Source organism: Salvia splendens, chromosome 17 (genome assembly GCF_004379255.2).
Source record: "Salvia splendens isolate huo1 chromosome 17, SspV2, whole genome shotgun sequence".
NCBI lineage: Eukaryota > Viridiplantae > Streptophyta > Magnoliopsida > Lamiales > Lamiaceae > Salvia > Salvia splendens.
The window spans coordinates 4,424,442-4,442,947 of record NC_056048.1 but is presented as its reverse complement, the minus strand read 5'-3'; the positions used below and the strand labels follow the sequence as shown (position 1 = coordinate 4,442,947).

Genomic DNA, 18,506 nt, shown 5'->3' with positions numbered 1-18,506 from the left:
TGTTCGCATTTTAACCTTATCGGTAGCAACCCGATTAACCCGTTGGGCTAGCCCGAAACCCGAGCTTTTAGGGTTAAGGTCGAACTTTTATAACCCGAAAGAAATCAGAACCTGACAAGCCCGCACCCAATTGACCCTCAGCCCGAATAGAGTTGGCCCGAAACGCGATGGGCCGGCCCAATTAACATCCCTAAACCACTAGTACAATTGAATACCTTAATCTTTTAGAAAAGATAATTTATTTCCACCAACCAGATTCAAGAATGTCTTTATTTTAAATCACGTAAATATCTATATTCAAATAATAATTCTCTTTAAATTTTGATGAATATAATTTCAAAGATGGTGTAAAAAATTAATACAAATTACTACATAATGTTATGTGCATTAATTAAACATTAAATAGGACATACTATGATGATGAATATAATTAGAGCATCAGCAATGTCGCCTGTCCTGGCAGAATTTTGACCGGCATGCCGGAATTCCGTGGCAGACGTCCGACATTGTGCATGGTATGCACGGATACGAAATTTCGCCGAGGACACCGCAGTTCTGCGGCGTTACACGAAATTCCGTCGCGACGGGCGTGCGGACGTCCGCCATTGCGTTGACTCTCACGGACGTCCGCGTAGAATTCCCGTTTATTGCATTAAATTTTTTTAATTGTGGAAAGTCCATGGGGATGTCCGTCACTGTGCAGTGGGAAGTCCTTATTGCGTGGCAGTGCAGTGGGAAATCCGTATGAAGTGGCAGGATGTATTTTTTAGAATTCCGCAGGAAATTCCGCGCCATTGATGCTCAGGGATATCTAATTGAGAAGGCGAGATTTGAAAAGTCAAGAAAGTCCGCTTTTAAGCAGGTCAATTTCGTCTGCACAAAACTGCCTCGCAATTTCAAAAATTTGAATTCAGACAGCGACACCCTTCTTCCTCAAACAAAAATCCAACGCTCGGATCTTCTTCTTTTCCTACAAATAAATCCTCCCTCCATCCTTAAATCCCCCCAAAATCAAACCTTTAATCACTCCCAAATCCCAATTCCCCTAAATTCAATCCCAACATTCATTAATGGCTTCTTCAATAAGGCCAGCAACTCGCTACAACAACTCCAACACCAACAGCCTGAACAGTTCAGTAAAATCCGACCCTTCCTCCTCCGCCAATTACTCCTCCCCTCCACGCGTGGCGCCGCCAGCTCACGCGCCGCCGTGGGCAAGAAAACCGATGCCAACGGCGTTAATTTCAGCTCGATGGTTAAGAAACTGGTGGAGACTAAGTTCCGAAGGGATTTGTGATTGCGAATGATCTTTTAGCGGAGGATTTGAAGAAGGGTGGGAAGAAAAGCGCGGGATTGGGAGGACTTCATAAGAAGCTGTTTAAGGGGGGTTTGGTAAAGAGGGGTGATGAGGGCTCAAAGAAGGCGCTTACGGAGGTGAGGAGTAATACGAGGACGCTGGCGATGGTGTTGAGGAGTGAGAGGGAGCTTTTGAGTTTGAATAAGGAGCAGGAGGAGTTGATTGCTGAACTCAAGTTTTTGCTAGGGGAGAAAAACACTGAGGTGATTAGTTGATTTTTATTGGTTTTTTTGTGTCCATTTTAGCTGTTGTTGGTTGGATCAAATTGATTAAATTGGGGATCATGATGGTTTTTAACTGCACTAATAGAAAAGAGGATTAACAGATTGTCTTGATTGGATGTAAGTAACAGAGATTGGAGTGGATGCAAATCTTGTTTTGATGGTTCAGAAAGGAAAAAAAGTTTGTGGAATTGTTCAAAGTGACTAACATTTCTTGTTTTCTAGGAAAGATAAGATTTTTAGATAACCCCTTTTGTGAAGATGAGTAATTGGAGAGTTGAAGTGTGTGTTACACTGTGAGTTGAATGTGTTAAGACAAAGCTACATGAGAAATGCAGTAGTTAATGTAATAAATTTCTTACTTTCCTTGAAAAGATGGGATTTGGACTAGCACTTCTGTGAAGATGAGCAATCGGGGAGTCCGAATGTTAGTAGCTCTCTGTTGCTTGGCTGGTTTGGTGACATTATTTTGATCTTGGCCTAAATTTTTTTCCCATCATTGCAATAAATTTGATATGTCTAGTCCCTATGTGTGATGTGATTCAGAGGAATAAGAATTTTGCAAATTTCACATCTGATCCTTTTAGTCTTTTGAGTAGTGTTTATCAGTTAATGGTGTATAAGCTCTAAGATGAGGCTATTCTTGAATGTTACTAATCACTATGCAACTTTTAGGTTGAAAAACTAAAAGATTTGTGCTTGAACCAAAGGGAAGAGATAAAGTCTCTTAAAATTGTTGTTCTATTCCCAGACGCCGTGAATTCGCAAGTTCATGACTTTTTGGAGAAGCAGGGAGTGGAGCTGAAACAGGCTAAGCAACTCATACCAAATCTTCAAAGGCAGGTTACTTCTCTCACTGGAAAGCTGCAATCTCTCGCTCAAGATCTCGCGGAGCTAGAAATTAAACTCTTTGATCTATATAGCAACACTGTGTTTTGGTTTGTCAAGACTTGCAAACAATTAAAGTTGCTATGGATTAATGCTGGTAGCCTGGTATAGGCCATCGTTGCTAATCATACCGATCAATTGTGGATCAATCTCGTGTCTCTTTGGTCACAGGTTAAGGCAGACAAATATTCCGGAAGAGGGTTCTGTGATGACGATTTCAATTCCCCAAGGACACCATCGTATGATCAAGAAGACGCATCAAATTTTCCGGTAAACAACTACATCAGCTAAACTAAAAGGGACTTTCATAAGTGTCACATATTATTTGTTGATGTATGAGATCTTTTTAGCTTACCTTATTTACTATTTTGAATAGTACGATCAGGAATATAGGTCCAGGGATTACACGACCCCGGGGAGTCCAGATGACATGTTCCTGAACAATTTGAATCCGTGCCTCACACCTTATTCCAAGACAAAGTCCAAGGTCTGTTTAACTAGCTTTATAACTAGTACTTTCCTTGAAAAATACTCCAAAACAAGGATTATGATGTTTTTTGTAGGAATTTGATCTTTATGGTTCCCCTGCTGATGGTGGACCATCTCCGGACACATGTGGGACAAAGCTGTCGAAAAGTTCCGAGTGTTCCCAATCCCAATCATCCAAGGCATGCAAGGGTTTCGTCGGGAGGCCTGCTAGCTGCTCCAGTGGAACCAGACGCACAAAATGGAAACCAAATGCATCACAGCAGACTATTCTGATTGTTCAACTAGTTGAGAATCGAGATCGCCTCTTATGCAACTCATCTGCTGTCACAAGTTCTTGAATCATCTGTGCTGGGACATTTGTGTGTGATGATCTTAGGCAAAATATGATATATCCGCCCTCATGTATCGATCACTTTGTCCATATTCAAGTCTTGTTAATCTGAGGCATAAACAAATCCCAGTTTTGGTATAGCTTTTTTGAGGTTTTGCAAGTCAAGCTCAGCTTCCATTGTTGTGAGAAAATAGGTTTCCTACATCAGAAAATAGCTTCAAAGCCAATGGCGTCTATGTTTTTGCAAGTAGACAAATTTTGTATAACAAATTATGGATGTTTTGTTGGAATATGAAAAATATGTTAAGAGTAGTTTAGTTTGAATGAAATATTTGAGAGGACAATTGGTGGAATATATGGCATGTTAAATCTCTCTTGTAATTCTTAAATGAAATTATGTTCTTATACTTAATTTTGTTAATTGTGCTCTTATACTTAACAATAATGGAATGGCTTGATGTTAATGAAAACAACACTAAACATAAAGAAATCATAATCACTAAAATCTGCATTCTTCCATGAAAATAACAAGGATAATAAATGGTTAGTTTAAATCTGAAGCATTTTATTGCTCCAATTTGTAGCTCAATACAAACAAAAAATGAGATTATGATTTCAAAGTGGGTTTCATCAACATCAAGAGTACTCTTGCTCCGGATTTCCACCATTCATTGCCATCCTCACCACTTGGAAGATAACTGCAAATTACATCAACAAATAAAACAAACTAATCTAAACAAAAATAAATGAAGAATAATGAATAGACAAGCAGGGAAGCTTACAGGAGGCAACGGCCAAGACGACGAAGAGAATAAGAGCAATGTGAGACGGCTCCAAGGCGGTCTTGTTGGAAGCCCCTCCTCTTCTGCTTATGTTCTTCTCGAACTTCGCCACCTTCTTCTCCGCCACCCTCTTCGACACCGTCTACAACAAACACTACTTTCATTACAAAATCACCTAAAGATAAAACCAACACAACTAACAAAAACCATTTCCCATTCTCAACACAAGAACTTCACAAAAAAAATCAGATTTTTTAGTATGATTGGAAGAAATGCTGTCAATGAACAAGCAAGAATATTTCAATTCCATTACAATTTGCAATCAATAAATCTTCACAAACATGGACTTGGGGTTTGAGGATTACCATGTAAACAAGATTTGATTTTTTTTTGCAATGGAAGAGATGTTGAAATGAGACCTTTGCCTTATGTAGAATAATTTTCTTATTTTTTGTTTATCAATAAAGAGGTAATTTGTAGTTAATGTGAAAAGATTTATATGCAGACGTCACATGCCTATAGAAGTTAATAGCAATATACAAAAATTTCATGTTTCGAAGATACGTTGTGATTTTATTACAGTAAAAAGCAAGATTTTCTTGTTAAATTAACTATTTTGGTGAATTTAATTTCTAAGAAAAGATTTTTTTTAACGTGTAAATGTCACCTTTAATAGGTGTAGGCATGGAAATTGTAATTAATGTCCAAACTAATTTAGATACAATATTTTCACATATAGCGTTATCATCATAATTGTTTTTAATATTTTAAGAATATATGGCTTGTCCGGCAAAAGAAGTTCATTAACATTAAAAAATCTTCTAAAACTGTTGCAAGATTTCGTTATAAGTCAAACACAGGTTGAAATTCAAATGACATTTTCCTTTTTTGAAGAAAAACTATTATTATCTTTTCCTTTCTCTTCAAAAAGTATTATTATATCATTATGTAGAAACCAATTACTAAAAGATAAGATTTAAATATTATTTCCTCTTTTGTTTGTAAGAAAAACTTTTTACTACCTTTTTCTCATCCAAATTATTAATATTTGCATTTTCAGTATTATAATTAATTAGATATATTCATCTTAAAAACTTTTTTCTTGTGGAAAAGGCCGAAAGCGGAGATTATAATTTCCCCTTTTGTGCATGCCTTTATTTGTTTATGGGAAAAGAGCAATTAAGTGGTCTTAAATAGAGTGTCAAGTGGGCCGCCCTGGCCATGCCTGCCTTTATTGGGGCACATGTGTGAGGCGGGCTGGGCTTTTATTAATTTTGCTATGTTCAGTCGTTCTTTTTTGCACTAGTTTTAAAAAAATGATATTACCTCCGTCTATCAAAAATAGACATAGTTGTTTATAACACGGATTTTAATGTGAAATTGATAAAGTAAAATATAGGAAAAAAAGTAAAAGATGAGTAGTATTAGTGGATTATGGATCCACCTTATTAATAGTATTTAAATATTAAAAACTTTTCATATTTAGAAAGTAGTAGTATAATTTTGATAGTGGTCCAAAATGGTAAAACTTGTCTTTTTTTAACGGAGATGGTAATAAATAGTTAATGTGATGAAAGAGTAAAGTAAGAGATAATAATATAAAAAAACTCTTCTCTTTATTCTCTTTTTTACTAACTCTGTCTTGCCATATTAACTACTCCATTTATTATTATTTTTACAAAATGAGAGAAAAAAAAGACTCAACTATCTTATGACGGAGGGAGTACTTAATTAAGGCATTGGATTTTCTTTCGGTTCTAGTAATTGTTTCATAAATTTAAATTTTGTGAATAAATAATTTAATAATATGAAAAGGTATAATAGAATACAATAAATAATCTGAGGTAACACGAAAAGCTTCACAAGATACAAAACAAACATTGTAGTTTATTATACTACAAACCAAAGCACAAACTGATATAGAGATATTACACTAATTCACTTCTTTTCAGGGAGAAAACAAAGAGACATGTTGATGTCAAAGTGGTTCTACCATCTCCCAGTTTCCTTCCCTTTGTCTCCATACAGTCGAAAGAGGCTGAAAGCCGAGATAGCGGAGAGGATGAGCGTGGAGAGGGTCATCGCTACTGATGTGGCCACGCCTTCTCCGATTTGGTTGCAGAACTTCCCAAACAATGTGCATGTCTTCATCCACTCCAGCTCTGTCTGCCCGTATTTGGAGAACACCGCTGATTGAACAGAGGCCGCCACTGCAGCCATACTCAAGTACGCTAATATCTGACGAATCAAATCACTCACGTTACAAACAAAGCCAATGCATACTACTAATTTTCCTACTTCCCTCCCAAAAATTCACACCACCCTTGTATAAGTGTCGTGTTCGTTAAAATCAGACAAGCACCAATTCCTAACGAGTGGGGTGGCTCGTAGTCGTGATGTGTGCTAACATGTGCAAAATGCTAATTCGATTCACCAATGTTCCTACTTCACTTCCAAAAAATCACACCACCTTTATATTAAGTGTCGTGTTCGTTAATCAGGCAAGCACCCCTGCGTAATGAGTGGGGTGGCTCGTAGTCGTGGTGTGTGCTAACAAGTGCAAAATGCTAATTCAGAGGATTTTACCCTCACCCAAAAATCTCTTGCATTCTCACTCTGCTTCCCAACAAACTTGCTCCAATCCAACCAATAATGTTCAAGCTTTATCTACAACTTAGCTTTTTTTAACTTAACTTTAAGCTATGGATTGTAAGCTAAAAAATTGGACTTCTTAAAAACTAGAGGATACAAAAGTGCCTTTTTCTCATCTTAACAAGAATGGATCTCAGAAAACTACCACCAAATGGGATCTTCTATTATTTAGACAAGCTTATAGATGAACTGAAAAAAGAAGATCCAAACATGAAAAGAAAGATAAAAAAAACTAAACAAAATCACACATTTTGCAAAATCACAAGCTGTATAATCCCTATCCTTTCCCTCTTCCCAAGCAAAACTAAACTTAAACAAGACAAACAGACTGTAATAAGCTAATTCAGCTAGAAACATGACTTAACAACATCATCATATGAGGAAACAGAAACAAATCTGCATAAAAATGAAGTAAAAAAAAAGTGATACCTGATCCCCAGAGAAAATGGCCCAAGCCAAGGGCTTGTTGAAGAGCACACTCCTTCTAACCATACTCACACCACACCTCACAAGCTGGAAAAAAGAGTAGGCCGCCGCAATCCCATCTGCCACCACCAAGAAACTGCAAATCACCACAAATCAGTAAACACATGAGATGAAGCCTCTAAATCAATCAGTGTATAACAATCTCAAGATCTCTCTTACACAAGTGCTTTCATGTCTGTAAATTTGGCCCTTTTCTTGATAGTGAAGAACTCCTTAACCTGAGTGTCAGTCCCAATTAGCACAGCAGAAACGACTGCTAGAGCGCAGATCAAACACCTCAGAATCAGCTCTGCAAGCCTCACTCTCTTGTCCAACACCCTCAGATTGCTGCCGTGGAACACAGGAACATTGCCAGGACTCACACCCACACCAAGATAACTCATCTCCACACACTAATTCTTACCAAGATTGGAACTTTGAAACAGTGCTACAACACCCACAAACTGTACTAGCAAGAAAACCTAAACACACACACACACACACACACACACACACTCAAGACAGTCAAGAAAGGGGAGGATGTAGTAATACTAAAATTAAATTTTTTCACCTACCTACGTTCCCAGCACTTATATAGACAACCACATATGCACTGTATATTTCCAATATATATTTGCGAAATACTATCTGCAAAATTCTTAAATCAAATGGTGTTTTTAAGGGTTATCCTTGTGCCAAGTTTGGAGATGTGGGGTCCTACCATAAAATCAACAACAAAGATCAAGTCTTTTAGTTTTCCCTAATGTGTAAGAATACCTAATTTCAAGAATTGATGGAGCATTTAATGAATAGTAACAAAATTAACATTGAATGTGGGAAGATCGGACATCTGCTTCAGCTTTCAAGAAGAGAGCCCTATTAATAAAGAGACTTTTTTTGCAATTTGGGTTTGTTCATCGTGGTGGTTGGAGTGAGATAAGTGAGATATTAGTGGTGGAATTCATGATTAGATTAGCCATAGTTTGACACGAGAGGGAGGGAGTATTCGACGTGTCACTATCAAGACTAAAAATTCAATTCTTGGTTGAATTGAGTTAGATATGGAGATGCAGAAATGGTAAAGTTGGTGAGCTTGGCAATTATGATTAAGGACGTCCACAATGGGGCGGATGATAGCGCGCCAGATGCATCGGGCGCGCTATCGTCCGCCACTGTGGCTCCGAGGACGACGGACGATGCATTGTCCGCGTCCGACACTTAGTTCGCGGACGATAGGGCATCGTCCGTGTCATCGTCCGCCTGGGAGGCGCGGACGATACAACGCGTTTTTTTTATTTATTTTTTTTAAATTCGAAATTTGTCAATTTACACCTCGATTGTCATTCATTTTTCATACGAATATTTCTCGCATCAGTTCTCTCATCTCTCACATCTCTCCAAATTTCACAAGCCAAAATGAATCACGACGACGACCGGAGTTCCTCGGAGGAAGGTAGTCTGACCTTGACTCGAGCCTTAAATGCAGCCGTGCACGACGCAATGGCGGAATGCTTAGCCATAATTCAACGCGAGGAGGCGGCGGCGGCGGAGCAGATCCCCAGGCTTATTCGACGTCGGAAGTCTGTCCGACGCGATCACGCCGCAGCTCATGAACGTCTATTTGCAGGTTATTTTTCCGAGCAACCACGGTGGTGCCCGACTGTTTTCCGCCGTCGGTTTAGAATGCCTCATTAACTTTTTCTCAGTATTGTCCAGACGTTGCAGTCACGCGATGAATACTTCCAGTATCGGGAAGATGGCATCGGCGGACCCGGGCTTACGCCGTTGCAAAAGTGCACAGTTGCACTCCGGCAGTTGGCCTACGGCACCAGCGCCGACATGTTCGACGAGTACCTCCACGTCGGGGATACAACAGGCCGCAAGTGCCTGAAGAGATTTTGTAGGGGAGTTGTCGAGGCCTATAGTGCAAGGATGTGGAGAGGGCATTTGGTGTGCTCCAATCACGGTGGGCAATAGTGAAAGGGCTGGGGCGTCTCTGGTTCAAGGAAATCCGCACCGATGTCATGTATGCGTGCATAATCTTGCACATCATGATAATCGAACATGAAGGTGAGAGCATCACCAATTGGACCGATGACGAAATTGCATCCAACTCCTCCAGCACGGCGACCGCGCCTCCCGCTCGAGGATTACCGACGGGCTTCAATGAGGTTCTATCTAGACAGGCCTCAATGCGCAACCAACACGACCATGCGCAGCTCATGAACGACATGATTGAAGAAGTGTGGGTCTGTAACCGCCGTCGTTGAGTTTGCGTATTTTTTTTTAATCCGTATTGTAATGTATTAATTTTGTAAATGAAATGAAGGTCTTTCCCAATTTTTGTAGTTATTTAAATATTCAAATAGAAGAAAATACTTAGGGCGTCCCTTAGGGCGCGCCACTGCAGGTGGAAGGGCAGAAGGATAAAAATGCTGACGTGGCGGTGCATAGGGCGGGCTTTAGGGCGCGCTTAGGGCGCCCCATTGTGTATGGCCTAATAAATAAAGTGGTTGCAATTAAGGGCCATATTCATTAATAGGAGTATTTGTTTTGTTTTTGACTGTTGGGTTTATTTCTAATCGCCTAAATACTTAAATAAAAAAGGGTACTATCGCAAAATATCAGGAAACAGTCCAAAAGTTTGTTTTCACACGAATTTTAAATTTGACATATAATATCACAAACGTATATAATTGTTGCATTTTTATCACCGGCGACCAAATACGACTACATTTCACTTACCATCATAACACGTCAGATAGGATTACCACTGAAAAATGATAGTTATGTGATTACAGAGTCCCTCCAATACAGATATGATTATCTATCTCATTTTAATGTAGTCATATTTTGTTGCCGGTGATAAAAATGCAACAATTTTATAAGCTCGTGATATTATATGTCAAGTTTAAAGTTCGTGTGAAATGCAGAAATGACAAAGTTGTGTGCAACCTCTTTTTAAATAGAATTGATAATAAATAATAATCTATCATTTATTTCATTTTCCTAATTTTGCCAACCCCACCTATTAATTAAAAGGAGAACATATTGTCCCAAATAGATGAGGATTAAGACCCTAGTCCTAATTAAACATTTGTCTACGATACGCCTCCTAATTTTTTAACATACCAAGTCTTACATTAATTGATTATTTTGTCAACCCTAATTGATTTTAGCTGCATAGTCTTCGTTAGGAGGAAAATTCTCTATCCACCTTTTTTTTTGGCATTAATGAATTCATCCACCTTTTTCCTTCGATTTTATCTTCTTCTTTTCAGAGTGTTTTTTTACATGCATGTTTTAGTATTTCATGCACTATCAATGAGGTTGAAATAATTGATTTATATAACTTTTTTGAGAAATTTGCTATCAAAATTCAAATATGGTGGATCTCAATTGAGAAATAAAGGTAGAAATTCTGAACCGAAGTAGGAGCATATAATTGTGGGCACAAATAAAAATCAGTAGGTATATGATAAAGCATTGAGTGGTTGTTAGGTAAGATCGGAAACGGACAAGTATGGTCACCATTGCATCATCTTTATTGACACCAACAATTAAAATTTCCTTTCATATTGTATAGTAGTATGAGGCAGTCTTGGGCTGAGTTTATGGCCCCATTTCAAATACTAGTATTAATCACTAGGCTTAAACGAGACTGATTGTTTTGATTCTTGAATCTTGTCCAATTCTCACCACATACAACAAGCATAATCAAATGACAACAATACACATGAATAAATCAGTGCAACAACCTATCATTCACATAGAAAGATCCAACTCAAATGTTTAAGTACCTAATTTAGATGGGCCGTCCGCCTTCGGAGGCGTGCTGTACATGTTCTTGAGCAGGTCTTGGATTTTGTTGTACATCTCAGACGACTCGTCCGCACCACCGCTGCTCTGGGGCGCTCTTGAACTCTCCTGGAGCTTGATCTTTTCAAAAATATACTGCTTCTCTGCTTCGGCTTCATGCAGTCTCTGTTTGAGATACCTACTAGCGTAATCCTCCTCTGACTTCTCAGTCTTGGCAAGTGCGATTCTGCGCAGCCTCTCAGCTTCTCGGCGGGCCTCATTGGCCTTCATCTCGAACATATCAGCCTCAGCCTGTTTGAGTCTTACAATACTCTCAAGCTCATCGATCTGCATCTTCTTCCTCTGCCTCTCCTTCTTCAGTTCAGAAACTTCTCTCTCTTTATCTTTGAGCTCCTGATCACAAGCCTCGACCGAAAATCTAGCCTTTTTGACCATCAGCATCTTCTCCTCAGCTACCATTTCCATCTTTCTAACAGCTTCCTGCACTACTTCTGCAGTCTTATTGAATGCTTCCTGTGGAGACAGCATCTTGCCAGCATCTTCGTTGTCTTGATTTTTGAACGAATCTTCAAGCTCTGTTGAAGAAACAATATTTTGAGCACAGTTAACACCAACGAGAAAGGAGATACATAAAAATTAATTGTAATCAATGAGCACAGATGTAATATGGCATTAGTAAAGCTCTCTGTCTCTACCTTGAAAGAACATCAAGATTACTTTATAATCTGCTGCCCCAATTTTCAATTTCTGTATAATCTCTTCACATTTCCATAATAATTTCCTGCCTCTTGAATCCTCACTCCCGCGGAAAATTCTACTTACATAGTCAAGCTCTCTAATCAAAACATCCCTATCCCAGCTTGGTGCACATTGCTGAAAGACATCTTTCACCCACCCAAACAACTCAGATGTTCGGCTGCAAGCTAGGCACCTAAAGAGCATCTCCGCTGAGCTCAACCCATTTTTAACACAAGGACCCATGCTAATCTGTCCATTTCGAATAGCACAGTCGGTGTGAGTCCAGTGAGAGCAAGAATCACACCCAATCCAGCGGCATGTGTTGACCTCAAAATCAAAAGTGTTGCAGATCACACACATGCAGAGGTTGCAGAACCCATTTCTTCTTGAGCACAACTCACAGGCACAGTCCTCAGCCGGTAATGTGCTTCCGCATGCTATGTTTCTGCACTTCCTATACAAGAATATATGGATAAGAGAAGCTTGTGATAGACTGACGCCAGGATGTAAAAATGCTTGAATTCCAGTCTTCATTGCAACCAAGATCTCGAGCTGAACCCTGTGTGCCAGAGTAAGTGTTTTCTCTGTCAAATTGCCCCTACTCTGAACCATCTTCTGCAAAAACAGGAACTCTTCTTTCTGCTGTGAACCGCCTAAACCTTCAAGAGAGGCCCGAAGTTCGTACTTAAACTTATCGAGATACTCATCTGGAAGATTTTGCATCTTCTCTGCTATAGTTTCCACTCTTTCTCTAGCTACATCCATGAGAGACAACTTATCTGAACTGGCAATATGATGCATGACAGACTGCTCTGGGAAACCATTCTCTCTTTCTTTTTCTTTCTCCAGTCTCTTTGCTACCAAAGCATCAGCTGTAGGCCAAGTTTCTCTGGAACCAGCACTTTCAGATGGGGATTCACGGACCTGATCAGAATTTGGGCCGCGCTCATGATGATTTGAAGATCCATAGGCATCTGAAGACACCAATGGGAGGAATGTCTGAAGCCCACCTCCTCCAGACCGTTGCTGTTGCCGAGGAGGAAGCATTGACGATTGGTCATTGTTATGAGCTCCAGAGGATGTCCCCATTTGAAGATGCCCTAAACGATCTGGACTCCTGCAGAGATAAAATTGGAGCACAATATGAGATGACTACTAAATTGTAATGTTCTAGCCATCGTGACCTAGAGAACGTTTTTAGTTAACTACTAGTAAATTTCAAATTTTGGTATCAAAGTGTAGGTTTTGGAACTTAGAGCAATCTCATGAAACTGAAAATAAGTTAAGGAAAATATTAGACCCATATTTTAACAACTGAAATGAACCAACACTTCTCACTATGAATTCAAGTAAACAATGTAAGCAAATATCTGGTACAAACTTGTACAGATACCAACCCAAGTGGATTTAAGAGTGGTTCAACAAGCCCGAGCTTCATGATCACAAATTTGAAATACAAGATTTATATGCATTTAGTGCAACAAGAAAATGAATTAAACAGCAGCAAGCATGCACACGTTTTCCAGCAAAGAAGAGGCAATCAAATTTGATAGCCACTGATGTGAATCAAATTGTACATTCCCCTAACTTTACATGATTATATAGTTTGATGCTTGCAAAAGTATGTTTTGTGGTGCAGGAAGATGAATGAATGGTGAAACAAGGAATGAAGCTCGGATAGTTAAAAAGCTGTGCAGAGAGCTCTAAAAATTGGCCACCCGGCCGGGTTAATTTCATGCCCAATAATACACCCGGCCGGGTGATTTTCGCGAGGCATGGAAAGTCCAGGAGGGGTCGATTTCAAGTCACCCGGTCGGGTGATTTTTCAGTTAAAAAATACCACCCGGCCGGGTGGATAAATGATAACTGCAAAGGCAGTTTCTTTCGGCAGTTGCAGAGAAGAGAGAGAGTGATGGGACGTTTCTGAGGGGAGCATTAATGATTCAACAAAAATTGAGGAAAGAGAGTTGACTTGGGTGGCGACAAAATTCGTTTCGGCCATCATTCCGACGCTCCGTTTACGAATCCAATTCCACTTAACGAGAGCATGCTTCCTATGGTTTTAGTTGCAAATTTCACCATGTGTTTAGGCTAAACTCTCTGTTGCTCCAAGTTGTAATCTAGGCTTTGTATGGATGTTTTTACACCATTGATCTCATATGTTTGTGTCCAACAATGTGCTCAATATTTATTCACTATGTTTTTGGCTAATAATGTAGTGATGTTATTTCTTATGCTATTGTCTCTTTAACATAGTTTAGGAATGTTTGATTGTTGGATTGTTATTGAATTAGAATTGTTCAAAGGATAATTCGATAGTGGGTTAAGTAGGTGATCATAGTAGATGCTTCTTTCTCTAGCGCTTCCGTAGGAGCTTGTAAACGTTGAAGATTAGTTCATGGAACAAGTGTTCAGCTGACTATGAACTATACGTCGCAAACATGTTCAGTGCAAGCGATTAGGTAGATTAATTAATCCCAAATATGTGCTTTTGATATATGTGTAGAACCATACAAGCTTAGTGAGCAACTTGGAGTGACATATTTTCCCATTCAAATAGTCTCTCGTTAATTAACTTGTAGCTTTATTTTATCATTAGCTTATAGAAGTCAAAACCCTTCAATCAAAATCCATTTTAGTATGTATTTTAGTCGTGATGGAGTTAAATAAACTTTACCTTCCCTGTGGATCGACACTCGAAATACTACATTCGACTCTGTATTCTTGCAGATTCGTTGTAATATTAGAGTTAATTAATTAAACTTGTGTGAGCTTTACACTTGATATTTAAACTCGAAAATTACACCCCAGCCACCACCCTGCCTATGAGACTTGCTTGTGCAGATGCTTATATAGCCATAACAAAGAAATAAATTTGTAATATGTTTTAACTTTAAGCTCCTCTGCTATATCAACTAAACTGTATGTTACCAACAATAACAAGGTATGAAAGTAAGATCACAGGAGAGTTTTCAGTCAGCAAACTTAACAAAAAGTGAAAACTTTCCATCATAAAATAGCTCTTTCCTTAAGGTTACATTAAATATTTTTATGATTTTCCATCTGCAATTTAGTGAGATTTTTGAACCCCTGTTATTTACATAGTCGACTTTTATGGACAACAGTCTAGTAGTGGTTTTTTCTGATTTGGGTTTCCAAGTGAAGATTTTTGTCTCCATATCTTACTATTCTGCACTTTAAATAGATTTCTGGGTTCGACCCCACATTTTGAATTAGGGTAATCGGAAACAGAGTAGTCTAAATCATCTATTCAAGTGTCATTTATTTAAAAATTCCTTTCACCATTTCATAAAAGAAGACATTTTTTCTCCATCCTAAAACCAATTTAACATATACATTTTCTCATACCTACAACAACATGAGCCAGCGTAACACCAAAACTATAAATAAGAAAACAAGGCAAACTTAATCGGCCTGTGTAAGGTCCAAGTCATTTTTCAGCGTTACAGAAATTCCTATCAAACCGAGTTCTCTTATTACTTACCAATTTTAAATTTCTAAACCTCAAATAATTAAATTACTTAAAAAAAAGCTTGCGCAATTACTTGGGATAACAGAAGCGATACAAGAGTTGAAAATCACAAAAATTAGATGAACAAATGAAATCTCCAAAGCAATAATCAATTCAATCGGGCAACAGAATTTGATGAATTCAAAAAGCAATATCTAGAGCCAGTAAAATGAAATCGAGGAGCCACTAATGAAATTAAGAATCAGAGTTTACCTGCGTATAGAAATTCGAAGGAAACAAAGTTGAATCTCCACCTTAATAATTGAAGAGTTAGGATTTATTCCCGTTCAAATGTAGAAACCCTAACCCAGCAGAGCATTTCGCGGTGCTGTTCTGGCTTGAAGACTTTGACAAGCTCTACCTTGACTTTTGTTCGTTTATTTCCCTTTATTTTTTATTTAATTTAATGAGAAGACGATGGTTGAATACTTTATTTTGAATATCATAAATTTAAATTATAGGGGCACCCGCAATGGGCCTCCCGATGGCACGCCCTATGGCGTCCATCGTCCTCGGGCGCGGACGATGCCCCCATTGTGGGTGCCCGCCATCGTCCGTCCCCTTCGTCCGCGGCCGATCTATAGGGCGCGCCCTATGGCGCGGACGATAGGCTATCGTCCGAGCCATCAGGCGACCCATTGCGGGATCGGCGGACGATGACAGGCGTCTTTGATGGCTATTTAAACCTCGTTTCTCATTCACTTGTTCGTACGAACATCTCACCTCTCTCATTTCGCTCATCTCTCACATTTCTATCTCTCTCAAATACCAAAATGAACAACGACGATGACGCCACTAGTTTTAGCTCCTCGGAGTCGGGTAGTTCGACCTCGTCCACCTCGGAAGCCTTAGATGCAGCCGTTGAAGAGGCCATGGCGGAATGCTTAGCCCAAATGCAGCGCGATGCGGCAGCGGCGGCGGCGGAGGAGCAGATCCACGGGCATATTCGACGTCGGAATTCTGTCCGACGCGACCGCGCTGCAGCTCACGAGCGTCTGATTGCAGACTATTTTGCCGATCAACCACGGTGGGGAGAGACTGTTTTCCGCCGTCGGTTTAGAATGCCGCGTTACCTTTTTCTCAGCATTGTCCGGACGTTGTCATCATGTGATGAATACTTCACGTATCGGGAAGACGGCATCGGCAGACCCGGCCTTTCACCGTTGCAAATGTGTACGTCTGCACTCCGTCAGTTGGCCTACGGCACCACGACGGACATTTTCGACGAGTACCTCCACGTCGGGGAGACAACTGGCCGGGAGTGCCTGAAGAGATTTTGTAGGGGAGTTGTGGAGGCCTACGGCGACACATATTTGCGCAAACCGACTGCCGCTGATCGCCGGTGTCATGTACGCGTGCATAATCATGCACAACATGATAGTCGAGCATGAGGGTGGGAGCATGATAGCCGTATAAGAATGCCATTTAAATTCAATTTATGTTTTTATATTGTATGAATGTAACTGCCATCATAAATTTAGATAATTGTAGTATGAATCTAACGATTTCACCCCTACCATTGATTCATGACCCACAAATTACTAATTTAAATATTGGCCGTTTTTGATGCATGCTATTAGCGGACATTTTCTTTATGAAAGGCGGTTACAAAACATGGTTTTCTTTTAATGATGGCTCAAAACTATAGATATTCAAAATCATACTCAAAACTTATAAATATTCAAAATAAGACAAAAACTCGCATTTTATATATGTATAGATATATTAGTTTCTCTTTCCACTCAACACACAAAACAACACCTCCTAAAATCTCGTGTCAATCTTCAAGTGTGACATCTACTATGTGACGGATGGAGTAATTTATTTTATCAATCCTGAATATTAAATGCCTCTGTAATACTTTCTACTTACTACTACATACTTTCTTTATTTACTTTTTAAAAAGTTCACATAATTATTTTTAGTCTTTTTTTTTTATATGCGTACTAAGTTGAACCAGATCTATTATTTAAAACGAAAATATAACGTATGACTTGGTCATCAAATATCAAGGTTGACACGTCTATCCTACGCACATATATATCTTCGTTTTTTTATTTTATTTTTTCCCATTTCGAGTACTTTATCTCCAAGCCACAAGTTTAAAATAATTGAGAAAGTAAAAAAATTTATTTAAAATAATAATTAAAATATTATTAATGCAGAATGAATCTCGTATAATTAAAAAGAGTTACAAAATAAAATATTTTTATATTTAAAGTTGCCGCCACTTTTAGCCTAAATACTTTCATTAATTAGTGTGCCCAATTTTTAGCCTAAATTTTCCATTTTTTGAAATAATAGTATTATGATTCAATGTATTATAATTTTATTGTTATAAAAAATTTACTTAAATATTAGTGGAACATGATGTTGCACGAAAAAATTGTGTGACATCAAATCCCATTATTCAGACATTCATAAAACACCACGCTATATGTATCCTTCTTCATGACTTTTGTTTCTTCTCCCATTAAACATCTTAATACTCAACCTCGTTATTTCCTTTTCCTTAATTATAGTAATAAAATGCCGTGAACTAGATGAATTTGAAACACGATTTTATGAGAGTTGTATAACATTTGTGGTGCTAGTACCCTTCATGCGATTACAATACAACATGCACTAGAAAACCAAACCCTATCAACTCACAAAACAAAATCACAGATGAAGAGAAGTATCGATGTCACAAGCCGAGTCTTGCTCACCAAAGCACAACAACGACTTCGAAGCACCCATCCGCAGCCTCCTCCCCTCTTCCCCCCTCCAATCCGGCCACAGCGACAGAGACAGCTGACACTGTGGCTTCGCTGGAGGAAGCATCGTCTGCTCTCCAAAGCAGTAGTTATTATAACAACTGCCACTACTTGTAGTATAATTATAATTACTAGTAGTACATAAAAACATTCTAACTAACTCTCTCTCCTCTCGCATCTCTTTCATGATTTGCAACTGTCGGAACCGCTCCTGCAGAAGTAGAGGAACCACCGAGAGGCCGCTGTGGTTCGTGCCTTGGCTCATCATTTTAGGGAGTGTTTGTTTGGAATGAATGAATGAGAGAGGTTGATGTCCATTTATATTGGGAGGGTTGGTTGCGCATGGGAGGTGGGGTGGCTTTTTTGGTTTGAAAAAAAAAGAGTTTTGGAGTTTTTCGAGAAATTAAAGAGAAGTGGGAATCGGCGATCAAAGTGGAAAAGCCAAGGGGAAAAGTACGAGACCCCAATCTTGGCTA

General features: G+C 39.0%; 3 protein-coding genes across 4 annotated transcripts; 1 reads left to right on the top strand and 2 right to left on the bottom strand.

Annotated features, from left to right (window-relative positions):
* Nucleotides 1-917: 917 nt before the first annotated feature.
* On the top strand, nucleotides 918-3,598 carry LOC121773459. 2 transcript variants are annotated; one of them, XM_042170325.1, is made up of 5 exons: nucleotides 918-1,560; nucleotides 2,254-2,421; nucleotides 2,638-2,736; nucleotides 2,852-2,953; nucleotides 3,030-3,598. In XM_042170325.1, exons 1-5 carry the CDS (start codon nucleotides 1,462-1,464, stop codon nucleotides 3,291-3,293), a joined length of 732 nt encoding a protein of 243 aa, XP_042026259.1. In that variant the 5' UTR covers nucleotides 918-1,461; the 3' UTR covers nucleotides 3,294-3,598. The 2 variants fall into 2 exon arrangements, with proteins under 2 accessions (XP_042026259.1, XP_042026258.1); XM_042170324.1 differs by having other exon boundaries at nucleotides 2,843-2,953.
* A 2,252-nt stretch (nucleotides 3,599-5,850) lies between these two features.
* Nucleotides 5,851-8,112, bottom strand: LOC121775050 (CASP-like protein 2B1). Its single transcript, XM_042172004.1, has 3 exons — nucleotides 7,366-8,112; nucleotides 7,150-7,282; nucleotides 5,851-6,306 (listed from the first exon to the last, which is right to left on the bottom strand). Exons 1-3 carry the CDS (start codon nucleotides 7,587-7,589, stop codon nucleotides 6,058-6,060), a joined length of 606 nt encoding a protein of 201 aa, XP_042027938.1. The 5' UTR covers nucleotides 7,590-8,112; the 3' UTR covers nucleotides 5,851-6,057.
* A 2,724-nt stretch (nucleotides 8,113-10,836) lies between these two features.
* Nucleotides 10,837-15,660, bottom strand: LOC121773315 (OBERON-like protein). The gene is made up of 3 exons (XM_042170145.1): nucleotides 15,488-15,660; nucleotides 11,700-12,859; nucleotides 10,837-11,579 (listed from the first exon to the last, which is right to left on the bottom strand). The coding sequence occupies exons 2-3, from the start codon at nucleotides 12,829-12,831 to the stop codon at nucleotides 10,978-10,980; spliced, it is 1,734 nt and encodes a 577-aa protein (XP_042026079.1). The 5' UTR covers nucleotides 12,832-12,859; nucleotides 15,488-15,660; the 3' UTR covers nucleotides 10,837-10,977.
* Between the last annotated feature and the right edge of the window lie 2,846 nt (nucleotides 15,661-18,506).